Source organism: Uloborus diversus, chromosome 4 (genome assembly GCF_026930045.1).
Source record: "Uloborus diversus isolate 005 chromosome 4, Udiv.v.3.1, whole genome shotgun sequence".
NCBI lineage: Eukaryota > Metazoa > Arthropoda > Arachnida > Araneae > Uloboridae > Uloborus > Uloborus diversus.
In genome coordinates, this window is record NC_072734.1 from 135,342,728 (window position 1) to 135,368,788 (window position 26,061).

The 26,061-nt window shown below is 34.2% G+C and overlaps 1 protein-coding gene across 1 annotated transcript in view; it reads left to right on the top strand.

The window, feature by feature from the left end:
- LOC129220180 (bestrophin-3-like) overlaps positions 1 to 26,061 on the top strand; it is an 89,701-nt gene that overhangs the window by 19,621 nt on the left and 44,019 nt on the right. The window contains exon 2 of the mRNA XM_054854536.1: positions 19,923 to 20,057. Within this exon, the coding sequence (XP_054710511.1) occupies positions 19,923 to 20,057 (135 nt within the window). The remainder of the gene's footprint in view (positions 1 to 19,922; positions 20,058 to 26,061) is intronic.

Below are 26,061 nucleotides of genomic sequence, written 5' to 3' on the forward strand. Positions count from 1 at the left end.
TTAATCTAACGTATAGCTGTCCATTTGAATGTATCGTTCGAAAAGGATAAAGACTAAAATAAATGATATCGATTTTGTTAAAGAAATTAGTTGTTAAAGTAAAATATTATTGGGAAAATGAAATAGTCAAAGTGATTCTAATTCATGAAGGTTGAAAATTTTGTTTTATTCTAACAAGAGTGCTTGTATGAAAAAAAAATAATAATAAAGTAAACCACTATGCGATAAAATGACTAAGTTAAATACTAATCAAAAAATAATTAATAGAGTTGATTAAATAAAATGTGATAAATTAAATGAAACTCTTGAAAAGCATATAAAGTGATGAAATGTAACTTGAGTGCGAAATTTGCTTACTGGAAAAAAATTAAATAAGTTGATTTTTTTAAAATCGTGAAAATTTGTTAATGATAAGTGTTAATTACTACTAAGAGTAAATTGATTGCAAGTTTTTAAATTAACTTAGTTGGATGAAAATTGTAGACTTGATAATGTTTCGAAAAATTTGTGTGTTCGATTCCTGTTACTAATTGTGAAAAATTTCTAAGTTTAAAAATAACGGGGAAAAAAAACGATAAAGTAAAAACAAGCAAGAAAATGATTAAGTTAAATACTAAGCGATAAAATGACTAAGTTTAATACTAATCAAAAAATAATTAAATAAAATGTGATAAATTCAATAAAACTCTTGAAAAGCATATGTAGTGATAAAATGTAACTTGAGTGCGAAATTTGCTTACTGGAAAAAAATTAAATAAGTTGATTTTTAAAATCCATGAAAATTTCTTAATGATAAGTGTTTATTAATGCTAAGAGTAAATTGATTCCAAGTTTTGAAATGAATTTCAGTAGAAGTTATTTTTCGGTAAGTCTATTTTTAAAATTTGCTGACATGAAGTTTTGATACTCGACTTATAATTTTAACATTTCTTGGGTACTTCATTGATGTTTAACATTTTTGTGTTATGTGTTTTATTTTACTATAGGTAAAAATAATTAAATAAAAGTGAAATTTATAAATTGTAATGAAAATTCTGTTAATGAAATTGGTTGGTTGTAAAGTAATATTTTGGAAAAGCTGTAATGAATGATAAATAGTAAAACGCAGTAAGTAAAATAGTAAAGTATGGTAAAGTAAAATAAAATATTCAGAGGGGATTTAATTCATGAAAGTTGAAAATTTTGTTTTATTCCATCAAGAGTGTTTGCGTGAAAAAAAAAAAAAAAATAAAGAAAGGAAAATATGATTAACTTAAATATCGATGATAAAAAATAATTATTAGAGTTAATTAAATGAAATGCGATAAATTAAGTGAAACTCATGAAAAGCATATGTAGTGATAAAATATAACTTGAGTGGGAAATTTGGTTACAGTAAAAAATTATTTAAGAAGATAATTTTTAAAATTCATGAAAATATTTGATAGTGATAAGTGTTAATTAATACGAAAAGTAAATTGATTGTAGATTTTGAAAAATTAAATGGATAAATGTATAAAAATAATAACGTATGTGATAATTTAAAATATTAACAATGAAAAAGAATCAAAGACGATTAAATGAATCTAAATCGTAAATGAGTTGCTATTTTAGTAAACTCAAACTAGAGTGAAAAGCATTTTAGTAGGAACATGTTAAAATCTCTTGTGCTAAGAAAAATAAATAACTTTTAAGCATAATTTTGTAACTGGAATAAATGTATGATAAAATGATTAAGTTAAGTATTAATGAAAAAGTAATTATTAGAGTTAATTAAATGGAATGTGATAAATTCAATGAAACTCTTGAAACGTATATGCAGTGTTGGAATGTAACTTGAGTGCGCAATTTGCTTACTGGAAAAAATTAATTAAGTTGATTTTTAAAATCTGAGAAAATTTGTTAATGATAAGTGTTAATTACTACTACGAGTAAATTGATTGCAAGTTTGACATGATTGCAAAAATTGAAGACATGATAACGTTTTGAAAAATTTGAAGGTTCGATTCCTGTCACTACTTGTGAAAAATTTCTAAGTTTAAAAATATCGGAAAAAAACGATAAAGTAAAAACAAGCGAGAAAATGATCAAACTCGAAAATATACTAAAAAAAAATCGAAATCACGAAAAAATAATCTAAGTCTGAAATGCTTGAAATTAGTTAAAGACTAAAAAGTTAAGAAAATAGTTAAAGACTGAAAATAATTGAAAAACGCTAAAATAGTGAAAAAAAAAAATCAAAGTGCTAAATGACAGGAAAAAACGTTAAAGTTCAAAATGTGTGAAAGAATATTTAAGTTAATTATTTCTTCGAAAATTTAACAAGTAAGAAAATTATTTCTTCGAAATTTTTACAAGTTAGAAAAAATATTTGTCAATTTGACAAAGAAAAAAGAAATTAGTTAAGAAAATTTAACAAGTTAGAAAAAATAAAAATGATAAAGTTTGAAATGCATGAAAAAGAAAATCAAAGTTTAAAATATATTTCAAGTCCACAAAGCATTGAACCAAATCTAAAATCTCGAATGGGTTGTATTTAAATAAATCTTTACTTAAGTGAAAACTTTGTTATTATGAAAAATAATAATAATGATGATAGTTTCAATTATGAGCTGAAATACAGTTAATGATATGCCATGATTAGTACTAAAGAGTGAATTAACTGATGGTTTTAAAATTAATTTAATTGTAATATTCGTTGTCATGGTACAGATTCACATTAAGACTGAAAGTGTAATGGAAAATATAGCATAGTGGTTAGCATACGTTTTTGCTAACTCAAAGTTTGGGTGTTCGATTCCCGACACTCTGTAAAATAAAAATAATTAAATTCGCGAAACTTTGGTTGTCTTGACAACCATTCGTCGAAATTATTCAAAGTCCGAAAAAAAAAGAATCACCGAAAGAATGATAAATATAACAGAGTTGGGATTAATTTTTACAAGTATAATAAATGCATGAAAATAATAAAATGATAATGTAAACGATTAATAATGTCGTTAAAATCTAACTCATGAAAATGTACAAATCATATTGAATATTAAAGCTGATTGATCTAACTTGTGAAAAATCTTCAAAATTGATCTGCATTTGTATGCAAATTGCATTGGCAGATGAAAAGAAGTTGATGGGGTGTATTTAATACACCGGGCTGGTTGGTGGGACCGTCAACTTAAAACATAAATTTATTTTGTAACAAAGTTCAGAAACGTAGGGAAAATCTTTCACGGTAAAAAAAAACGACAAAGTCCAGTATGTTTGTAAAAAAAAAAAAACACTGGAAATAGCTCTGTACAACTTCATGAGGATGGCATGACAAAAAGTATCACACATTCTTATGACAACAATTGTGACGTTTTGTCATACCCTAAACAGGTTGCCACTCGAAAACCATCGTATAAGGTTACGGAAAAATATTCTAAGTCCAAAAACGCGGGAAAATATCTAAAAACGCGCGAAAAACCTTCATTACCTTTCACGGTAAAAACGCGAGCGGAAGCGAGGAAGAGCGAAAACGTAGCCGAGCAAAAGCGAGGAAGAGCGAAAACGAGGAAGAGCGAAATCACGGGAAAAAACCCTCGTCACCTTCTTCAAGTTCGAGGCGTAACCCCAAGGTCAGAGGGGGAGTGGGAGGCGCAATATTGCGCATTGCGCCTCCTGGCCCAGAACCCCCATTTTCCCCCTTCTATCGGGATTATAAGGGAACTGTTTCACTTTATTTAAAAATAGTTGACCTCACTCGAATTGGATTTTTTGAGAATTTCCCAAACTGACTTCTTTACAACTCCTGAACGTTTTCGTGATTTATTTTTTGTGATTTTTGGGCGTCTTCTCAGTTTTGCCGACATTTCATTTACTCCCCTTCCCCCTAATTTTCAGTTTTAATCATACCTTTTGATACATTTAAGGAGGCAGACAATTTGAAATGACGGCGAAACTAGAGACAAACAATTTTTTGGTAACTATTTGACCTCTGCCTGTAATGACCATTAACTTAAATCAACTGAAAAAAACTACATCAACGTGAGCGAAGCCGCGGGCAAAAGCTAGTATATATATATAATTATTATAAAGAGAGAGGACGAATTTTTGTGTGTTTATATGCTCGAGGTAATCTCCGGAACTATTGCAATTATTTGAAAAATTCTTTCACTGTATGAAAAGTTCCTTCTTACTGAGTAACATAGGCTATAATTCGAAACAAATCCGATAAATAGTTCTTTTTTTATTCCAATTTAGGCCCGAATTTCACGTAAATTGCATATTATTAGTTATTAAAAGGGTGAAAAATTACTTGCTCATATTAATATTTTATATTGCTGAAAAGGGTGGAATTTTACGCGTTCTAAGCAATTTGTTTCAATGCTCTAACTTAATTACGACGGAAGCAATTTGCATTTTTATCTCGAACTTTTTTAGGCTTAGCTAAAATTTTGGCAATACTTTCTTCATTAAATCTATCAACAAAAAGTGAAGGAATTGTACCACAGTTTCCTTTTTGGCACCGTTGGAAAAAGCGACATTTTTTACTCCAGGAATATCTCGATCAATGGTCGAAAAAATAACCTATCTCCAAAGGAAAAAAAGTTACAAGCCGTTAAAAATAAAGTTCGAATAAATCCAATCTCCATTAAAATTGCTGATGTTTTGTTTTGCATTGCCATGGTTACGTCTTTTAGCTTCACTTCATTTTAATTTCTTAAAGGTCCACAAACTTGGCGCCACGGATTTATAAGCAGTGGGGAAATGTTTTCGCCGATTCTGCATATTTTACGATCTACGTTATAATAATTCCCCCAGAAAATGTAGAAATTGCGGGAAGAGTTTGAAAACTATAGGAGTCTTAGCAATTTTCCCAATTGCCGCCAAATTTGTGGACGCCAAAGACTAAGGGCTAATGTACTTCGGCCATGGCCTTGCTGATAGTGACAGAAGCAAACAATTATAGCCCATAGTTGACGATAGCGCCGAACTCCCAGTTATCGAAATATCTTTGAAATTACTAATGAAAAGAAACCAGTGCATCGTAAAAGCAGGGGGGATGGAAGTTGTATTGGTACGCGCTTTTACATTAAATTCTAAAGAAGAACATTACTATGATTTAGCTTTCAAAACTTAATGATATCCAAATAACATATCAATGTGAAAAGTAGTCAAGTTCGATCAAAATGAGGTTCTGGGTAGACGGTGTCACCGACAAGATTTTGATCTCAACGGATAACAAGTTCCATAGCAGTTCCTCATGGAAATTGGACTGCCCTGTGTTCTTCAATTCATTTTGAAAACAATTTTTTACTTTCTTTAATCCCGGATTTAAACTTAGCAAGTTATTGTATAATTGGAGCAGTCAAATGTTTTGGAAATTGTTTATTGACGACCAAAACTTGCCGCAGGTTTAAAATCCGGAATCAAAGAAAATAAAAAATTTGTTTTCTGAATGAATTGAAAAACATGGGACAGTCCAACTTCTATGAGGAACAGCTATGAAACTTAGCACCCATTCAGATCTGAACAATTTCAACAACGCCGTCTACCCAGGGCCTCATTTTGATCGAACTTGGCTCCTTTTCACATTTATGTTTTGTTGGGATTTTATTTTATAGCGATGCACAGCGTTCGGTAATGTCCACAGCCCTGCTATTTTAATTACAATAGAGAAAAAAAAAATCTAATTTGAATTCTGAATCTTTGAATTCAAATTATGTTTTTCGCAATCACGAGTTGCGACAAGACCCTACTCATTAGAGTTATTGTTTCTAGAAATGGCTCCCTCCTCCCAAGCATGTCCCTCCTCCTGGGTGGTTATGTGTGTATAGTTGTGTGTGTGCAGGCTTAAGTGTGTGTACGTAGGCCTGTGCATGTGTGTAAAGGCGCTCACCCGTTGGCGAGTGTGTATAAGCATGCGTGTGAAAGATATGGACGCCACCACCCAGCAGAAGTGGATTCCGGGGGACAGTGCTCAGGAACAGAGCAGCCGTGCCGCCGCCGCGCCGGTGGGCGGTGGTGCTGCTGGTCCAAGCTGAAAAATAATCCCAACGTCAAGGACTGTCAAATGAGAACAATAAGCAATCGTGATTGCTCAAAAAAAAGAAAAGAAAATTAATTTGAATTCTGAAATTTTGAATTCAAATTATGTTTTTCGCAATCACGAACTGAGACAGGACTTTACTCATTGGAATTATTGTTTCTAGAAACGGCTCCTGTCCCCCCCCCCAAGTATGCCTCTCCTCCTGGGCGGTTACTTGTGCATAGTTGTGTGTGTGCGTAGACCTGTGTGTATGCATGTAGGTGTGTGTGAGTGTATGTGTGTGAAGTGGTGTGTGTGTGTGTATGTGTGTGAAGTCGTGTGTGTGTATGTGTGTGTGTGTGAACGTGCGTGTGTGTAGGACATGGACGCCTCCAACCAGGAGAAGCAGATAGCTCAAAACCGGAGCAGCCGCGCCGCCAGCAGAGGACGGTGGGCGGTGGTGCTGCAAAGGCTTCTGGTCCAAGTTGAAAAAAGGCACGGACACCAAAAACAGTCAAATGAGAACAATAAGCAATCGTGATTGCTCAATAATGCCTTTAGTTCAGAGCAATTCCATGTGTAACAGAAAGACAGTTTTTTTTAAAGGTTTAAGCGATTACAGTGAAATTATTTTCATTTCAGCTGACTTTTTTTTTTCTGCACTTCATTGTTAAAATATGAAAAACAAGACCGGAGAAAAAAAATATATTCCTTTTTCCTCAATGTTTGTGCTATTTTCTGCTCCGTGATGAAATGACACTTTTCTAAACCAAGTTTTTGGACTTCTTAGAACAAAACGATATTTTTGTGAAATTGTGTAACAATTCAATTTTTTAACAGACGAATACTTTCGTGATAGAGAAGTAACAATAAGAAACTATTAACTTAAATAATTTTTCATGCACTAGGTTGACACATTAAGTTTATGCGTTTTGACGGAATAACTGCGGTAGAGTGGCTTTTAAAATCCATTCATTGCTATAAAAAAGACCATATTTTTAATTAAGTTGAAAATGGTTGCCTTTAACTTATATGGCACTACTGTTGTTGTTTACGTGTCCATAGTTAATAATCATGGAAGGATTGAGGGCCATTACCTCGAGATTTTTGCCTTTTTTATTTATTCACACATAAGACATTATGAGAAAGATTTTCAGCGTAAAGAAAGGAAATACACCACTCAGAGCATTCGAAGTTATCGAACCCACGTTTACCGGCATTTGAAGCGAAGTTTCTACCTCAAAGCCACGAAGGACAACAGCGCATAATGAATGAGGCATAATGAGTGATATAGTTTACATGTTTTTTTGCCAAAGAAAAAACATCTGCTTCACTTGCAAAAAGGCTGGGTTCCGGTAGCGTGGTCGCTTGGCGCTGAGCAGTTCACTCTAGGATTATTGCTTTAAAGAAACCGTAAATGTAATTCATTGTTTTGGCGATTTGTTTTGGAAGAAAAGAAACTTTTGATTTGTTTCTATCCGAGTGAAATGTACATTTTCTTCTTTTTTTCTGACACGATGATTTTTAAATGTTCCACTGGATGTTTTTTTTTTTTTTTTTTCTTGAAACAGATGGATAATGAGAGCGTGGTTGCTGGGCGAGTTTGGCGATAAACAATAGATTACGGAACTATTTTTACACTTGAAAGGTATTATTTGACGTCTTTTTTTGTTTATTTGGCGAAATATTTTAAATTGCAGTAAAAACTGCTTCACTCGCTAAATAGAGTATTAAAGCAACTGTAAATCTAATTTAATGATTTGACGAAAAGTTTTAAATTCCAAAGAAACTTTAATATGTTTTTTTTTTCTTTGAAAAGGTATGTACGCATTTTATACAAAGAAAAATCATCACTTTACACCAGAGGGGAGGGGTCGTCAATTTTTTTTTTAATTAAACGGACTTTCATTAAATTTTTAGAACGGGCATCGCTGTGCGAGTACTGCTAGTATGTATATATATCGCTAGAATAGAATGAAGTACCTGTTTTTTGCTCTATGGAACCTAATTTTAACACAAATATTAAATCTTAATTTACGCAGCATTTCGGTAGACCCACGGCCACGTTGTACGATGGTTTACTGTGTAGTACAAGGGATATGCTTTGTGGAAATAAGGACCATTCCTTAAAACCGTTTTCACATCACATTTCCGGAAATCAAAACCATTTTCTTATAATTCATTGGGGACGTGTGGCAGTTAGCTTCTCCTTACCTTCTTGAGCCTCAGCCAAGCAGCCTATCTGGCTGCGTGCCACGACGGGAGATCTTCGTTTTGCCTTCGCCGCCGTGACGATGAGCTGCGAATTCCATGTCGTCATTTGGCCACCTTTCCATCCCCACCGAATTCGCGGCCTTTGCCACGTGTTGCATAACGTAATTGCTTAGAAGGCGCAGGTGGACGTTAAAAATGTGAATGCAGAAAAAAATGCCTCTGGACTGATTTTATTGTTTTTTCTGATTTTCTGTTCAGCTGGAATACGAATATGCGTTTAATATTCTATGTAAGCATGAAGTTCATACAATTTTCAGTCTAAGTACAGACAATATGAACCTAATCCTAAGTATAATATTCACCCCATGACTTCGGGTGGTAAAAAGGGGGGCTCCGGGGAGTTTCTCCCGAAAATTTTCAAATTATCTTCATATTTTTCAGAAACTTGCATTTTTATTCTGAGTGTCACCCCCCAGACGGGTGATAACCGCCCCTCTCCCCCGTAAAAACGCCACTGCGTTTACACTAAAATCTGTAGTCTTGTATTACGAAGGTTAAAACAAGGACTCGGACTAAGGAAGCACTTCTTTTCAAATGGTCGTTTAAATCTTTTTGATTAAAAGTTTTTCTTTCCACTTTGAAAAGTTCAAAAAACCTGAACAATAGCGCCTACAAGGTAGCTAAAGGCCCATTTAAATCCAGAACTTAAAGGTAGATTTGTTTCAAACAAACTTTGTTGGACAAAACTCTTAAAAAACATTTATAGAAAAAGATTTTTGATTTAAATATTTTTAGTGTATATTTTAACACTTCAAATTGTTTTAACTTTACCGAAGCACGATTTTTTTTTTTTTTTTTGGCACCGAACAATTGTACAGATTCTGACTATAGCCTGAATTTTTCATTTCTAGAAATAGAAAAAACATTTAAAAAAATATCTTGTATACTTAAGATTGAAGCGAGTCAGAGATAAATATTACTGAATCAAAAGAAAATGAACAAATGTTTTCACCAGGGATGCGGAGTCTGTGGAAAAATGATCAGCTCCCGACTCCCACTGCTAGAATTTTTGGGTCTTCAATGACTACGACTCTGACTCCGCAACCTTGGCAGAAATGCAGACAATGAGAGAAAACGACTGACTCTTTGACTCCCCGATTTTCCAGACCTGAGACTATGGACTCTTGTATCCCAAAATGAGTCTGACTTCTACTTTTACTCCGCAGCCTTGACTAAAACGCAGATTTGGAAGGAAAATGGCAGACTCCGACTCTTGGAATTTTAAAGCCTTCGACTCACGACTCCGACTGTCACTCTTTTACACCCAAATCAATTCCACTCCATGCAGATTGGCATTCTACTGTGAAATAATGATGATTGAGAAAAGTTGAAATGTATTAATTTTAATTTTGGCAAAGAATAGTAAAAGAAAATTTGTAGTACTTTTTTTTTTTAGCAGAAAGAAAGAACTGTGACAAAGAAGAGACAATTTTATTGTTTATGAAAACTATTCACTTGAGATAGCTTTTTTTATTTTACTTATTTTCTAAAGTATTTATTAATTTTAATTTTTGGCAACGAGGGAAAAATAAAACCCGAGGCGTTTTATTTTTACTCAAAAGACCTACAAACGGGTTTCTTTAAACATAAAATGTATGTATTTTGATGTGCTTTTTATTTTATTCTTTTTATTTACTTTACTTATTTATTACTTCCTTTTACAAAAAAGGAAGTATTGTATTCGCGAAAAATTTTTCACTCAAAAATCGGCGTTAATTTCCATTTTGCTCACCCCCAAATGAATGTTGAACTTTTTTTTCGACCCGACAACACGTACATATGTATCTAAGAACGTATAGACGCCCGAAATATCCATTTTGACGTTTCCCGAGTTAATTACAACGAGTTGCCTCGTGACGTCTGTATGTACGTATGTATGTGCGTATGTGTGTATGCATGTCGCATAACTCAAGAACGGTATGTCCTAGAAAGTTGAAATTTGGTACGTAGACTCCTAGTGGGGTCTAGTTATGCACCTCCCCTTTTGGTTGCATTCAGGTGTTTCTAAAGGGGTCTTTAGCCCCTTTTTGGGCGGAAATCATTGTTAATTTTGATGCAAATTCAAGTGGTGTTATAATTAGTCGGGCACTTGGCGATATATCGCCAGTCTTTTGATCGCCAGTCTTTTAATGGCGACAAATTTCGCGATGTTTTTTTTTTTTTTTAAATTTTAAATCTGGTTTCAAATTGGCCATTGGTGGTGATATTTAGAGAGTAAACTATTGAATCACATTAAAATTGCCAATAATGGAAAAATGACATTGAAATTGGAGTAAAAGGAAATCATGTGATGCACACATCACACGTTACGTACACACGATGCACGTTTTTTGAAAATAATTAAAGAATATTTTGTGGGAAAAAAATATTCGCTACATTGTTTAAAAGGTGCTACTACTTTATTTGCTGATTTATTCATTTTTACTTCCTTTTACAAAAAAGGAAGTATTGTATTCGCGAAAAAATTTTCACTCAAAAATCAGCTTTAATTTCCATTTTGCTCTCCCCCGAATGAATGTTGAATTTATTTTTCAATCCGACCACACGTGGATATATGTCTAGGAACGTATAGACACCCGAAATATTCATTTTGACAATCCCCGAGTTAATTACAACGAGTTTTCTCGTGACGTCTGTATGTACGTATGTATGTGCGTATGTGTGTATGTGTGTCGCATAAATCAAGAACGGAATGTCCTAGAAAGTTGAAATTTGGTACTTAACTCCTAGTGGGGTCTAGTTGTGCACTTGCCTTTTGGGTTGCATTCGGATGCTCCTAAGGGGCTCTTTTGCCCCTTTTTTGGGGGGAAATCATTGTTAATTTCGATGTAAACTCAAGTGATGTTATAATTTGGCGGACACTTGGCGATATATCGCCAGTCTTTTGGTCGCCAAGTTTTATCGCCAACTTGGCAACAAATTTGGCTATTTATTATTATTATTATTATTATTATTATTATTTAAATCTGGTTTCATTTTGGCCACTGTTGGTGATACTTAGAGATTAAATTATTGAATCACATTAAAACTGCCAATAATGAGAAAATGACATTAAATTGGAGTAAAAGGAAGTCATGTGATGCACACATCAGCTCGTTTATGGATATTTTTCATCAGATAAGAAATTAACTTTTTGTGTTCAAAAAGTATATTGGACCATGGCCCCACTTAATGGCACCGACGCTTTAAAAGAGCCTTGACAATTTGTAACTTTTCTGTGTTAAACCGATGCAGCTCATGCATGTACCAATCAATGTCAACGTTTCAAAGTTTGTTTATTTTTTATTGGACGTCACCCATTTTTACCGCAAGAGGCGCTGATAGGAATCCCAGCATCCACCAATCAATGGCGACGTAATGGAAACGGGGGTTCCCTGTAGCGCCCTCTTTGTTGCCATGAGTTTCAGCGATTGTCACTGCCTATAAGAATCAAGTATGGGTTGGACTTGGTGGTTGGACATATTTTGCTGTCTTATAGTTAGTTAAGAGGATATTGATCAGATGCTAGAAATTCGATGTTTATATACGAGAAAGTAGGCTCGTTTAGTTCTGGACGGAACTTTTTGTTATTCCTACTGTCGTTGTTGGAAAAATCATGTCAGCTGTTTTTTTGTGAATTTGAAGAATAAATTATTAATCAATAATCGTTATCAATGAATTATTTTAAAGCTGAAACTTTTTTAATTGTATTGTATAATATGTTCTTTATTTTATTAGTAAATGTAATGCACATTTTGGTTCTTGATTTAAAAGTACTGCTTTGAGACGGTACAGTTGGGCAGTGTCCTGCAGTACCTTCATCAATATTTTCCACTACAAAGTAAACATATTTTAGAACAATGCAAAATAACAAAATTTTAAATTAAAATATTCATGGACATTTATTTCTGTGAGCTTTCATTTAATCTGTATTTCTAATGATATTTGTGCACATCTTAAGAGTGCATTTAGTAGTCTGTTTATCTGTCGATACTATTATGTAATTACTGCTGAATTTTTCTAATGAATTGGAACCTTAAGAAATTATTCTGAATTGTGTTTTCAAACATGTATAATAAGACTCCGAAAATACCAAAACCTATTGCTTGTGGAGGTTCAAAACAACAAAGTGTTGATTATCATTTCTTGAAGACTTCCTGTGTTTTTTCCCGATTAAAATTGAAATTTTGACTATCCTTTTTTTCTATCCTTCCCATTTTAAAAATTCTTTTATTTTTAATTTAACGTAACTTAATTATTTTCAATGCATCAAAAATTAGTTTGTAAAGAAGTTTTCAAATCTCAAAGCAGGGCCGGATTTGGGGAGGGTAGGTGGGGCTACTGCCCCGGGGGGGGGGGCTCCACAACAAAGGGACCCCCACATGTAAATTTTTACAACATATCCTAACTTTCACGGGTCGAAAATATCGAATATATACATATATATCAAAATATTCGGATATACATCAAAGTATCGGATATTTTCGAAAATATGATGATCTTTTCGAACCCTGATTAGGGGCCTCCACTCCTTCGTTGCCCTGGTGCCTCCACACTTCGAAATCCGGCCCTGCTCAAAAGTGTTTTATCGTTGTAAAAAAAAAATTAAATCTTATAACTAAATACCTGTTTTCACATTTTTTGTGTGCTATGTAAATCTCAATATGTGTTTCATCATAATAATATGCTGTCATAATAGGACTGATGCATATCTGACTGTGCCTATCTCAATGATTTTTATGTGCTTTATTGTATCCATGCCGTGTCCTACTGTGCCCCATTACGCGGTATGGTAGGACACTTCGATTACCCTTTAAATTTCCTTTTTGAAAAATAAAATAATAAGGATAAATTAAAAAAAAAATTACAATGAGCACTAAATAGGGCCAATATAATGTCCTGTAAGAAGCAGTAGTGTAACGACACTCACTTTAGGTGAAACATGAATAACTAGTCTAATTGACACAAAAAATCAATAGATTTTTTATATAACTTTGCTAAAGCTTTTGTGAAACGTTCCTAAGCAAAAACTTAAAAATCAGTTTGCAACAAATTAATTTGCGTAAAAGTTTAATGAAATATTTTTTAATCGTTTTTTTTTTTGAAATTACACCATGCATGAACAGTTGTATTGGAGGATTATCGACAGAAAAATATTTATTTTTATTACCGCATCCTAATCACAATTTCATTTTTCATGGATATGCCTCGTATTACCTCTTACAGAAAATCACCAGCACCAGCCGTAATATGGCGGATGCACATTTCATGGCCATTTTCATTCTATTTGCAGAACCAAGAAACTCAACGAGTAGTTTCCTATCTCAATTCGTGATTGCGAAACAACAAAATATCAAAATTCAAATGAATGCTGTATGCTGGATGTTTTTTCTTTTTTCCCTTTCCTGTGGAACATTAGGATTGGGAACTCCTGCAGGGAAAATTTACATACTTCATGTGATGATAATGTGACATTAAAATACTTATGAAAACAACAATTAAAATTTAGCTCGTGGCTTTGTCTTTAAAAATGTGGAAAATGACGTTCATTAATGAGTTTTGATGAGTCTTGAGCGATGAAATCACGGGAATAAGTTTCAGACTTGTTCATATTTTTAGCCTAACTCCATTAAATAAATACAAAGTAAACTTGATGATTTGACCTTGTTTACTTTTAGACGTCTTTCAGCGCAGAGGTAGAATTTTTGAAGTCAGCGCGATCAAAGCGATGAATTATCTACCTTGTATAAGTCACTGATTTCTCAATTTCAGGAATTCGCATAACACCCGCAGCAAGTTTTGTTGAATGACACTTTGCAAGTTGCAATCAAAACATCTTTCACCAAAGTCAATTTCGAAAATTACGAAGTTGAAAACTATGAAGTTTTAGACTTTTTTTGTACTTATGTTTAAATTTTGAAATTAGTTTTTGGTGACGATTCGGACGCAAAACATTCTGTACTGCTATGGCATAAAATTTATAGATTAACTTGTGCAAGAAAACAAATCTTAATTGAATATGAGGGTGTTGGTCGATTTTAGCGTGTATATACAAGGGCTGTTCAATAAGCAATAAGACTAAATTTATAAAAAATACAGAAGAACTTCAATCGTCATGATTTAAGGTAATGCACCAGTAGTGGCAACAGTTAAGCATATTTTGTGTCTTTTTTAAACTGTATGTCTACAATATTAATTCTACTTTTAAAATTCAATGAGAGTATTATAGCCCAACTATTCCTTAATCGTTCCATTTTCTAAAAATGTCAGAATTTCAATTTTTTCAATTTTTTATCCATTTTTTCCCAAATTTCAAATTTGATCCAATAGTGGTCACTCCAAAATCTGAGATTTTCAGTAGTGGCTACATGCATGAGTCAGTAGTGGCCATATGACATCCTTTCCTTAGAATTTACATTACTTACTTTAAATTCAAATAACTGATGAATAAAATTGATTCAATATGATAACTACATTAAGTACCAATGTACAGTGAAATCCCATCACAACGAATACCAATACAACGAAATATTCGTTTCAGCGAAAGAACTTTTCAGTCCCGACTGCATTTCCATTGCGCTACAGGAATTCCATTACAACGAAATTCCTGTTACAACGAACAGATTTTGAGGTTCTTTGAAGCTCGTTATAACGGGATTTCACTATATTAATCACATTTTTATAGTGCATTTCTTTCTTCAAAGTATATAAGTACTTAGGATAAAAGAAAAGTTTTTAGTAGAAAATTTGCATTTGTATTTTTTGTACGCAAATGTAAAAAATAAAGTAAAAAAAAGTATGTACTTAGATAAGTATTACACATATAAACATTGGTAAGTAATTGAATAATTACTTTCTCTTCAAAATCATTCATAATTAATAATAAGGTAAGCACACCATTCAATGTAATTCTAGGACAATCTGTTTCCTACAACTTACGAAGGCACATCAATGGATATCGGAAATTGTTAGCATAAAGTTTTCAATACTACTAAAGCAGGGTGTCCGCGTACTTGGAAAGTCATGGATTTTGCCTATGATCGAAAATGTTCATGGAAAGCCATGATTTTCTGCAAAAAATGCTCAAAAATCATGGAAATTGACTATTGGTCATGGATTTTGAGTTCAAGAACATGCATATTTATCGAATTCGACACATTAGATTAAACATACACATCTTGGCCATTTTTTACGCTGCTACGCTTCAATCCCAATTTTTCACACATTTCGAAATCCGATTGCATCCGCTTCTTTGATACTCGCTCGTTTTTCTTTTGTATGAGATTTTACCATTTGGATATTTATAATTTTGTATTTAGCATTATTTTTAACCCTCCTTATATGTCTCATTTTGTAGTTGAAGACTTTTAGACTTCTAGTTTTTGCCGATCGCATTCAATGCGAAAATTTTAAGTCATCCGTTTTGATTCAGAGACTCATAAAAATTATTAATTCTCAGTCGTGTCTTGAGTTAATGAAGATTTTAGAAAATGAAATCGGTCTGAAGAATTAATTACGGACGTTTTGAACATCGATAAAATATAGAAATCAGGGAATTTTCAAAGATAATTTTTTTTAAAAAGTCCGTAAATGTTACATATTTCACAAATTCAGAAATTTTACAATATTTGTAACCTATCCTATTTCTTTGGCGGTAAATAGCTGGTATTGTCAGGTAAATTAATTTTTAAGTACTTTAATTTAATATTTTACTTTTTTCTGATTATTTATGTTATAAAAATAATTTGAGAAACCACTAAATTATTGCTAGTCAGATATTTTAGAAAACGAGTAGTAGTACAATGCTCTCATTTTTTTATTCGGTAATTCGGTATTCGGTTCGTCCCCCTTCCCAAAAATTTGAATTTCGGGTGCCCCTGACTATTAGCAGTCATAAATAAATAGGAATCAATAGATTATTAATTGCAAAACACATACTTACTGACATGATTTAGAGACTTTCAAGAGAAAAATGTTTACTTAAACAAGTTTTATAACTGAAAATTTTATATGTCATGGCTTTTACTAATTTTAAGGTGTGTGACTTACTTCTAGTAAGAAAATCTGTATTTTCAAGAAATGATTTCTTAAATCTAAGAAATTAAAAATTATCTGCTTTGATTAGAAAAAGAATTGCCTCGATCAAATATTAGGCCCTTCCCCTCCATTTTTTTACCTGCTCAGCAGGCAAGTTGCAATCGGTTCTGGTTGAATTTTTCTCCTCTGTATATTCTAGCGCGCCAAACTCCTGTTTTTTTTTTTTTTTTAAATCAACAAACTATTTAATATTATTTCCCTTTGTGATATGTGCTCCTAGGCTAGGGCCTAGGGGATGGCGTGATGAGTAATTCTGGCCCGTTCATACAAGAGGTAAACGCACCTAGCAGTCGCCACAGTGAAGCCTATTTAGTGGATTTTTTAAACTGTGGGGCTACAATATTAATTAGTATATTTGAAAATCAATGAGCATATTATTGCCCTACTCTTTCTCAATCGTCCCATTTTTTACTTTCTTCTATATCTAATATATAGAAGAAAGTATTGGATTCGTGCAAATTTTCGAATTTCGAATTTTGACGGATTCGAACGTTTTGAGGTGTGCTGAGTCCATTTCGACCATTTTTGGAAAATGTCTGTCTGTGTGTGTGTGTGTGTGTGTGTATGTATGTGTGTGTGTGTGTGTGTGTATGTATGTGTGTCACGTCTGTGTGTGACCAGTTTTTTGTGGCCGCTCTACAACAAAACCTACCACATGAAATCGAACGAAATTTAGTACACATATGTGCCCCTATGTGAACTTGTGCCCATTAGTTTTTGGCGCGAATTCCTCCAAGGGGGGTGGAGCAATGGGACGTTTTTCGAGTTACGCGTGCTTGCTATTCCTCAGGAATTAACTGGCGGAATCAAACAAAATTTGGTCCATATGTTGGTATTAACAGGAACAGGTGCTGATTCAATTTTGGTGTCAATAACTCAAACGGGGGTTGAGCTATAGAACGTTTTTTGTCGTCAATTGTGACTGCTGTATCTCAAGAAATAATGAACGGAATGAAAGAAAAATTTATCGGCAAGTAGCCCTTAGTGGGTATAAGAACTGATTTTATTTTTGTGTCAACAGCTAAAAAGGGGGTAGCGCAATCACCCGTTCTTTTTTTCCATTTTGAGTGCCCTATCTCAAGAAGTAATGCTACGTTCTGGTTGAAATTTGGAATAAATGTGAATCCATATGTAAACAGGCTTTGGTTCTATTTTGACGCCGATCGCTCCAAGAGGTGTTGATTTTTTTTTTTTTTTTTTTGCGAATAAAAATATTTTTATTAATGCAACAATAAGAAAGATAAATCGTAATAGATTGTCGTCTGCGTATTTCTCGTGATTTTAATTGTATGGAAATGATAGGAAATATTATCTCAATGATTTAAAATTTTTAACTGTTGCCATCTTATGTTTGTTAACAAATAAAATATTTGTAATTCATTCAAGCAAGGCTTTTAAAATAACTTTCAATTTTCGCTCTTTGCTTTGCTTTTGCAATAATTCAGACATTGGGATAGTCGTCAAGTTTTTGCATGTGTCATTTTGTTTTTGTTGGGAATATTGCTTCCTCGTCAAGCATGGGGAGGGATCAGAAAAAAAAAAAAGAAAAATATAGAAGAAAGTTTCGTAATGGCCACAACATACTAGTTTTAAATGCCAAAATGTCAATTATTCAATTTTTTCCCAAACCTGAAATTTGATCCATCAGTGGCCATTGTACATGAGTCCGTAGTGGCCATATTGTTGTTTAAAAGTGGCCACCAGGTGGCCACTACTAGATCACACTATAATTTTATATTAGAGACGAGGCAGGTTATTATGTTAAAGTATTACAACATATTAAAAGGAAAATTAAGTTGATTTATGAAAAACCTTCCTGATTCAGTAGTGGCCACTCGGTGGCCACTTTTGAATTTCCTAACATTTTAGGTACCAATAGTGGCCACATAAACTATCAGCCAAGAAAACAACTATTTGGAGTTGAAAACGTTCCAAACATAATCCTTCACATTTCATAACATGGTTACAGCTCTAAAAATAATTTTTTTAGCATTGTTCTAATCATAATACAACACAATGTTTTTATACCTCGTTACGGAGAAGCGTTAGAAGACAGCTAAAAAAACATGGACAATCAAGACGACCATACTAAATGATTTATAATAATTTTCCATGATTCTCTACCTACTTCTCCTTGAACTGCTCACTACAATATACCCTGAACTTTACCTAATGCAAATTTCAATCCATTGGAAGACCTGGAATCCTTATGTTTCAAATATAAACCTTAAAGTGGCCACTACTGGTGCATTTACCTTACATGGTTTTTTTAAGAATAACTTCTGTGGGACTAAATGCATTTATTCCAACGCTCTGTCCACTTCTTAAAAACTTGTGAACGTTAAGTTTGTGAGAGTTATTTCAAAACCGTCTCCGTAGAGTTTAGACATGCTTTGTTGCTTTTAAAATGTTTGCCTCGTATAATGTTTTCTTAAGTTGAGGAAACAGCCAGAACTCACTGATGTAAAACAATTCTGAGATTCCCCTTGATAATAATAGCAGCAGTATAAATCATTGTCTCTGTGAGGGGCAGTGAAGGTTGTCCCTCACGTTCAATATCTTCCATATTCTGCTTGCCTTCCTTCAAAGTGCTTTTTAACAGCAAAAGGTATTGACTCTAAACATTGCTTCACCGTTGAAAATTTCATGTATCATATCAAAGATCTCCGATGCTGATTTTTGCAGACAGAAACAAACTTTAATTGCATAACTTTGCTCCAACGACGCTTCCATTCTGATAACTGGCTGCGTCTTGTAGGCGCTCGCCAACAGGCTTCAACTTAATCACGTTATACTCAAAAGCATGAGTCTGTACGCGCCAACTATCGGTAGATTTTGTTAATACAGACAACTGACATTTTTCATGCCACAAAAATTAACGTTCCGATGAGTGGTTTCGCGGCAGCAAAATTAGTCTTATTTCTCGTAGGCGCCCGCCAACAGGCTTCAATTCAATCACGTGATACTCAGATAAATGAGTCTGTACCCGCCAACCATCGGTAGCTTTTTTTAATACAGACAACAGACATTTCTCATGCCACAGGAATTAATATTCCGATGAGTGGTATATTCATGAACGTGGACACTTACATGCAAGGCAATACAGAGACTGAGGACAACTCAAAGAAGTATGGAGAGATGCATGCTCGGCATTACGAAAAGAAATAAGAAAAGAAATTCTTGGGTCAGAAGTCAGACGGAAGTTTTTCATTGTTAAATGTGATGATGATGATGTATTCACGATGAATGTAATGAAGGAAAAACTGAGGGAATCGATTGTAAACAAAGCGAAACTTATTAGTACGTTTGCAAAACTTAATCATTCTGCGGAAAAAATGAATAGAAAGGTAAATCCAAAATTCTGTGTTATGGTATGCTTTGGTATGGAATTAGCCTCTTGTAAAAAGTCAAGTTCTGACTATCCACTACCACCAACTTATACTTGAACACCCTTACAGCATCAAATAGTAACGTGATTTGTGGTCAAAAACATTTTCTTACTGATATCCTTAAATCAACTCGATCATTGGAGTTATTTTTGCTTCTAAATTCAGTTCTAAATGCTCCTTTTTTTGTTTCTTTCTAGGATATTTGAAAAAATAGTGTATTTCTGTGCCACTTTCATGGATCTCATCCCGCTGTCTTTCATGCTCGGATTCTACGTGTCTTTCATCGCGGCGAGGTGGTGGAGTCAATTCATCGCCATACCCTGGCCCGATAAGTAGGTAACCATACTCATCTTCCTTCTCTCTCACGTTATTTAACACTAGAAAATCGCCCGTCAAGGACGGGTGAAAATTGCTTCTACATTTGAACGAAGCACGCCTGTTTGGTGATATTTTTATGGTTGACATTTTAACCCTAACTCCAGTAGATTGACCCTAAACTCCATGAGATAGCGTTCATTGTCGACCACTTTTTCGTTTCTTCATTCACCTGAAATGACAGTCTTGCCAGCAAAACAGTTACGTTACCGAATTGAGTTCAGCCTTGTCACAATAAAGATTTTCCCTGCGTTTTAAGCATTACCAAAACACATTATCAAACTATCATGCTGTGGCGCGAGTTTCATTGTTGATGACGTCAGGAGCGTTAGTCGATCATTGTCATTTATGTATATCAGGATGAGTCTGGCTCTACGATAAGTTGATTTCCAATGGGCTGAAGCTTAAACGATTCGATAAAATAATGGGCGTGGGAAGCCTGTTTGCGTTCCCGATGACGGTTATTGGAGTGGTGCCAATCTAAGAATTCTCCTCTTTCAACCCAAACATATATGAGATCATCCAAAGTCAAGCATATTTCTCAGGGCTGTAGAGTCGAAGTCGTGGAGTCGTCGTCGGACTGATCTTGGCGTTAAGGAGTCGGAGTCAGGAGTCGAAGGTTATAAATACCAAGAGTCGAAGTCGTAGTCGGCAACTCTGCCAGTGCCTGAGTCGAAGTCGGAGTTGGACTGATTTTGGGAGTAAAGGAATCGGATTCGGAGTCGAAGGGGTCCGAAAATTCTTGGAGTCGGCCATCTCTTTTTCTGCTTCGCGGACCGGATCTTTTTACCAGAGCAGCACTATAACACAAATGGCTCAAAACTCTGAAGACAAACAGATTTATACTACACTGCATAAATAACCGGCCACTTTTGTCGAACATTTAGAAAAGTGCTTGACGATTCATCCTGAAATTTCATAACCGTAAAGGATATGTAAACGAGCTGATGTGTGCATCACATGACTTCCTTTTACTCCTATTTAATGTCATTTTCTCATTATTGGTTGTTTTAATGTTATTCAATAGTTTACTCTCTAAATATCGCCAACAGTGGCAAAATTAAAACCAGATTTTAAAAAAAAAAATCGCTAAATTTGTCGCTAAGTTGGCGATAAAACTTGCGACCAAAAGACTGCAATATATCGCAAAGTGTCCGTCAAATTATAACACCACTTGAGTGTACATCGCAATTAACAATGATTTTCCCCAAAACCGGCAAAAAGCCCCCTTTGGAGCATCCGAACGCAACCAAAAAGGGAGGTGCGCAACTAGACTCCACTAGGAGTCTAAGTACCAAATTTCAACTTTCTAGGACATTCCGTTCTTGAGTTATGCGACATACATACACACATACACACATACGCACATACATACGTACATACAGACGTCACGAGAAAACTCTCGTTGTAATTAACTCGGGGATCGTCAAAATGGATATTTCGGGTGTCTGTACGTTCTTAGGCATGTATCCACGTGTGGTCAGGTTGAAAAATAAACTCAACATTCATTTGGGGGGTGAGCAAAATGGAAATTAAGGCCGATTTTTGAGTGAAATTTTTTCACGAATACAATACTTCCTTTTTTGTAAAAGGAAGTAAAAAAAGAATATGTCATACCTTTAAACCAAGGTTTTATTCAGGAGACAAGTTTTCGGAAAATAGCATTTCGGCGAGTCTCGGTGCTATTTAGAAACTAATCCAGTAGTTCTGCCCCAGCCCTTACTTAGAGGCGTTAACTTACTGCTCAATACCCAACTTTGCCTTCAATTCACGAGTTGAACACTCACTGGTGAGATAAATTTACTTTATCTACCAGTTTGTTGGCGCTCTCAGCTTCAAGGAGATGACATCTGCTTCCAGCTAGGTTATTACTATTCCAGATTGAGGAGATCTAATAAGAACGAAAATGCAGTCTCTGGATGTGATAACTGGGCTGTCTGTTATATTTTTCTCGAGGGACTCCCATCTGGTTGGTCATTGCAATAATAGAAACAGGGGGCCCTCGGGGGTGATGCCTGGTGTATTGCATGTAGTTCTGCCTCAGCCCTGGCTTAGGGGCGTTAACTTGCTGCCAGATAAGAAGATTCTTTCTATACCTTTTCTTGGAAAACGTAACAAGCGAATGTTTTTTCACGATTTTTGGAGAATCAAAAGATTTTATTTCAATGTTATTAAACTACTACTTCTAAATTTTATTTAATTGAAAGTATTTATGTCTTTCTTCGATCAAAAAGTTTCAACAAATGTGTAACATTCTTTTTTTTTTTTTTTTTTTTCAAATTTACAGTTACTAGTATACTCAGTCAACGATATAAAAAAGAATTATCGGAATATTTAATCATCTGACTTTGACTAATCGAACTTATCAGGAGAATGAGTCAAAGAGCGATTGCAGACTGTTTCAACCTCCCTCTCCTTAACAAAAATACAGAAGACCCATATTTAAGTTCAGTCTGTTCACCGTGCTCAAGGTTTATCCTTGAATAGCAGACAATAGGTTGGTCCAATTTGGACAGCGCCCAGATTTTGAAGACGAACGCAGCTAATACAAAGACACCTATTAAAAAGGGCCACTTATTCCATTTTGGATCGCTTATCTGTTTTGAACACTAAGGTGTTTTTTTTTTTCTTTTTTTGACCATTTCTTCTGCAGGGTACTGTCCATCTCTGGCTCTGGCAAGTTGAGCTCCGCTGCCCTACAAATTAAACGTTTCCATTTGTTAAAATAGGCATAGGGGTAAGGAAAAGTGGCTTAGGAACTTGTGGATTTAGTTTGCAGTGTTATTGTCCACTTCGCGAACAACATAGGTGTGAGTGGGAGTCAAATTAAAAAAAAAAAAAAAAAAAAAAAATCGCAGATTTCTGGAGACAGAAGTTAAGAAGAAAGGAATTTTTAATCAGTCAGGATGAACAAACGAAGTTTTTATTTATTTATTTATTTTAAAAACCTTATGAATAACAGTTTTCCCAATTTTCTTATTCTTAGTCTCCGCCGTAGCTATTTTTGTGAATATTGATTAGTTACTAGAATGTAGTATGGGTATACGGGAAAGTAGGCTCGTTTAGTTCTAGACAGAACTTCTTGTTAAAGGATACGCTGATGCATTGCCAACTAACATTGAGAAGAAACAAAGAAGGTTGATGTCGATAATGTCTGAGACTAACTCTTTTCTGAAGAGAATGTAGTATGAACGACTATATAGACTAAATTTTTTACGGAATTCCGAGAACAAATCAAAATTAATTCAAATTATGATGGAATACCTCCGATTGGGAGGAATGACTGTTGTACAAGTGGATAGGGAAGTCAATGTATTAATTTGCTCATTTGAAATAAAATCATGCCAGAACAGCTCCAGACCAGTCGCAGTAATAGATACTGGTATAGATCTCTGCTTTCGATTCTAAGTGAAAGAGTTGAGTCTGGAACATCACTGTATTTTTTACCCCCAAACCAATTTAATACAAAGAAAAAAGTCACAATATACTGAAAGTACACGAAGTCTTAGGTTCCTTGAAGAATCCTCTTCTTTTGCTCCACGCAGCCACAGTATGTGACTCCGACTCCACATCAGCTATATTCAGAAAGGGTAAATCTTGAGCTTTCAAGTTGGTAAATGAAAATCTCAAACTGCTCTCTCTGATCTTACAACTCAGTAGTTTAGCTTGATCCATCCAGAAAAGGTCACCCACATTGTAGAAGTGTTGCTGAAACATCTTTCTGATGGGAGTAACGCTCAATTCTAAAGACATCTTACTATTCTGCTAAAGTAATTAAGTAACCAAAACTCCTTCTTCAAAATTCAAAGCTGGGCAACTCTTCCACCTACAAGTGCAGTTGCTTCACAGAATAAATTTTGTGTTTATCCAAAAGTACAACAGTGGCTTAACAAAAACATGAATCCAATTAAATGGGGATGTGTTATGAAAGAAGGTGGACTGTTCACAACGCTTTTCTCTTCCCGAAGCTTCCGAAGGAATTCCGCATTTAATGTTTTGGGACTACAAATTAACAGTAATTACGTGAGACTGAGATCTAGATGGTAATGAAAACGCAGACCTTTAATGTTTCAAGTTTTGCATGTATTGTGTAGGTGAAACATGTAAAAATTTAATTCTTGTGCACAGTTTCGAAGATGAGGATCATGATATTGAATATTGATGCTTTTTTTTCTAGATTTTTACTGACATTACTATCTTTTCTTTATACATTTTGCATGCTTTTCAAAAAGATATTATATGTCAGTTTTTGAAGCATTAAGTGAATGAAATTGTCTGCAATTTTTTCGAAAATTCTTTAAAGGTCACTTTTTTTCCCCTTATCATATTCTAATTCTAAAGCTAGAAATAACAAGATTTCTTTCAGAAATGGAATAAAAGCTATTTGGTTATTCAATGAATGAAATTTATCAATCATTTTGCAGTTAATATTTTAAAAAGAATGCCATAAAATTTTTTTTATTTTAGTAGATTATTTGTTCTGCTGCATATTAAGTAGAAAATAGAAATTTTAGCTTTTGATGAAAGCAATGAATGAAACAATTGTTTGAACTTTTTTATTGGTTACATTAGGGTATATATCGAAACAGTATTACTTATAGAACATACAGGTTTTTTTAGAACTGAAAACTCTTTATTTTTGAGTGAGTTATAAGGAAAACAAAAAGTACTAGGCGGCCATGTTTGATCCGCCATTTTGGATGGAAGCTCACACGGGATCTTGGGGGACATTTTAGGATTTACTCTACATGCTATGAGGAACTAATTTTGATAATATTTCTTAATTATAAATTTGTGGTGCAAAAAATCTTAAATTTACCAGTTGCAGCAGTTCTTTTCTGGGATCTGTTTGACTTATATTGACATCGCGCTTGACCCTGCGTCTTTCTAAAAGTAATTCAATACATTAAAAATTATCCCACGTTCTTTAAAACGGAGTCTTTCCATATTTAAACATACATATCGAAATGGCAAACTATCTGTTCAGGAAAAATAAGCGCACCTCAAAATAAAAGCCAGTAGTACAATATACTGTTCAGGTAAGAAGTAACAAGCGGTACTGGATTTTTCTCGCTAATAAAAGAGTTAAAATGGTAGCCCAACTCTGCGCCTAACAGTTTCTCTTCTCACAAGTACAAGTCTGCTAGTTTTACTTAAATCTGAGACGTTTTTGTAAACCCATGACAATTAACACGAAAATCTATTAGCGTCGCGAAAGAGTGCTGAGAATATCTAGTTTATTAAGAAAAGCTTACAAAGAAAGCTGGTAACCCATTCCATGACCAGCCCGAAACCCCTTAACGCGCATGCCGCAGATAACGAACGGAGTTGCTTTTTGCTATGTTGTAATAGCACTTTTTTCCCCATTTTGCTATCGGGATTTTAATGTTGTTTTTGCTGTTCAGCTTGTATTCGAAAATCGCTTCACTTTATTAGTTTTTTGGCCCTGAATTAAATAGTGCAATAAAATACAAGGTTGCTAATATGTGCTGAAATATTCCTTAAATTTACACAGTACATAACGGGAAAATAAACAATAGAGGATAGGACAAAAAGCAATTATTTTTATAACATTAATTATTTTATTCAATTATTATTATCATTATTATTTTTTTGCTTTTACCTCAGTATATCATTTTTTTTCTTTTTATACACTTAAGAAATCTTAAGAACTGTTAAATGTAAGATGATCTATCTTTCAAAATGGCGCAACAAAGCATTCTTCAAACAATTGACTGATCGGTACAACCTGTGAGTTGGACCTGTTGAATGGACAAAACGCGCTTTTATCCTAGTTCCGATGACTTTTAAATCCCTTCTGAGTGTCCAGATATCAGTTGCTCAAGCGTGGGAAATATTTTAAAGATAAATGCTTACAAAAGATCAAAACTTGCGGCTAATCCCCTATTTCCCTAAAGGATACCTTTGTGCATGCAGCTAAAAGCCCCCAGCTGAGAGAGG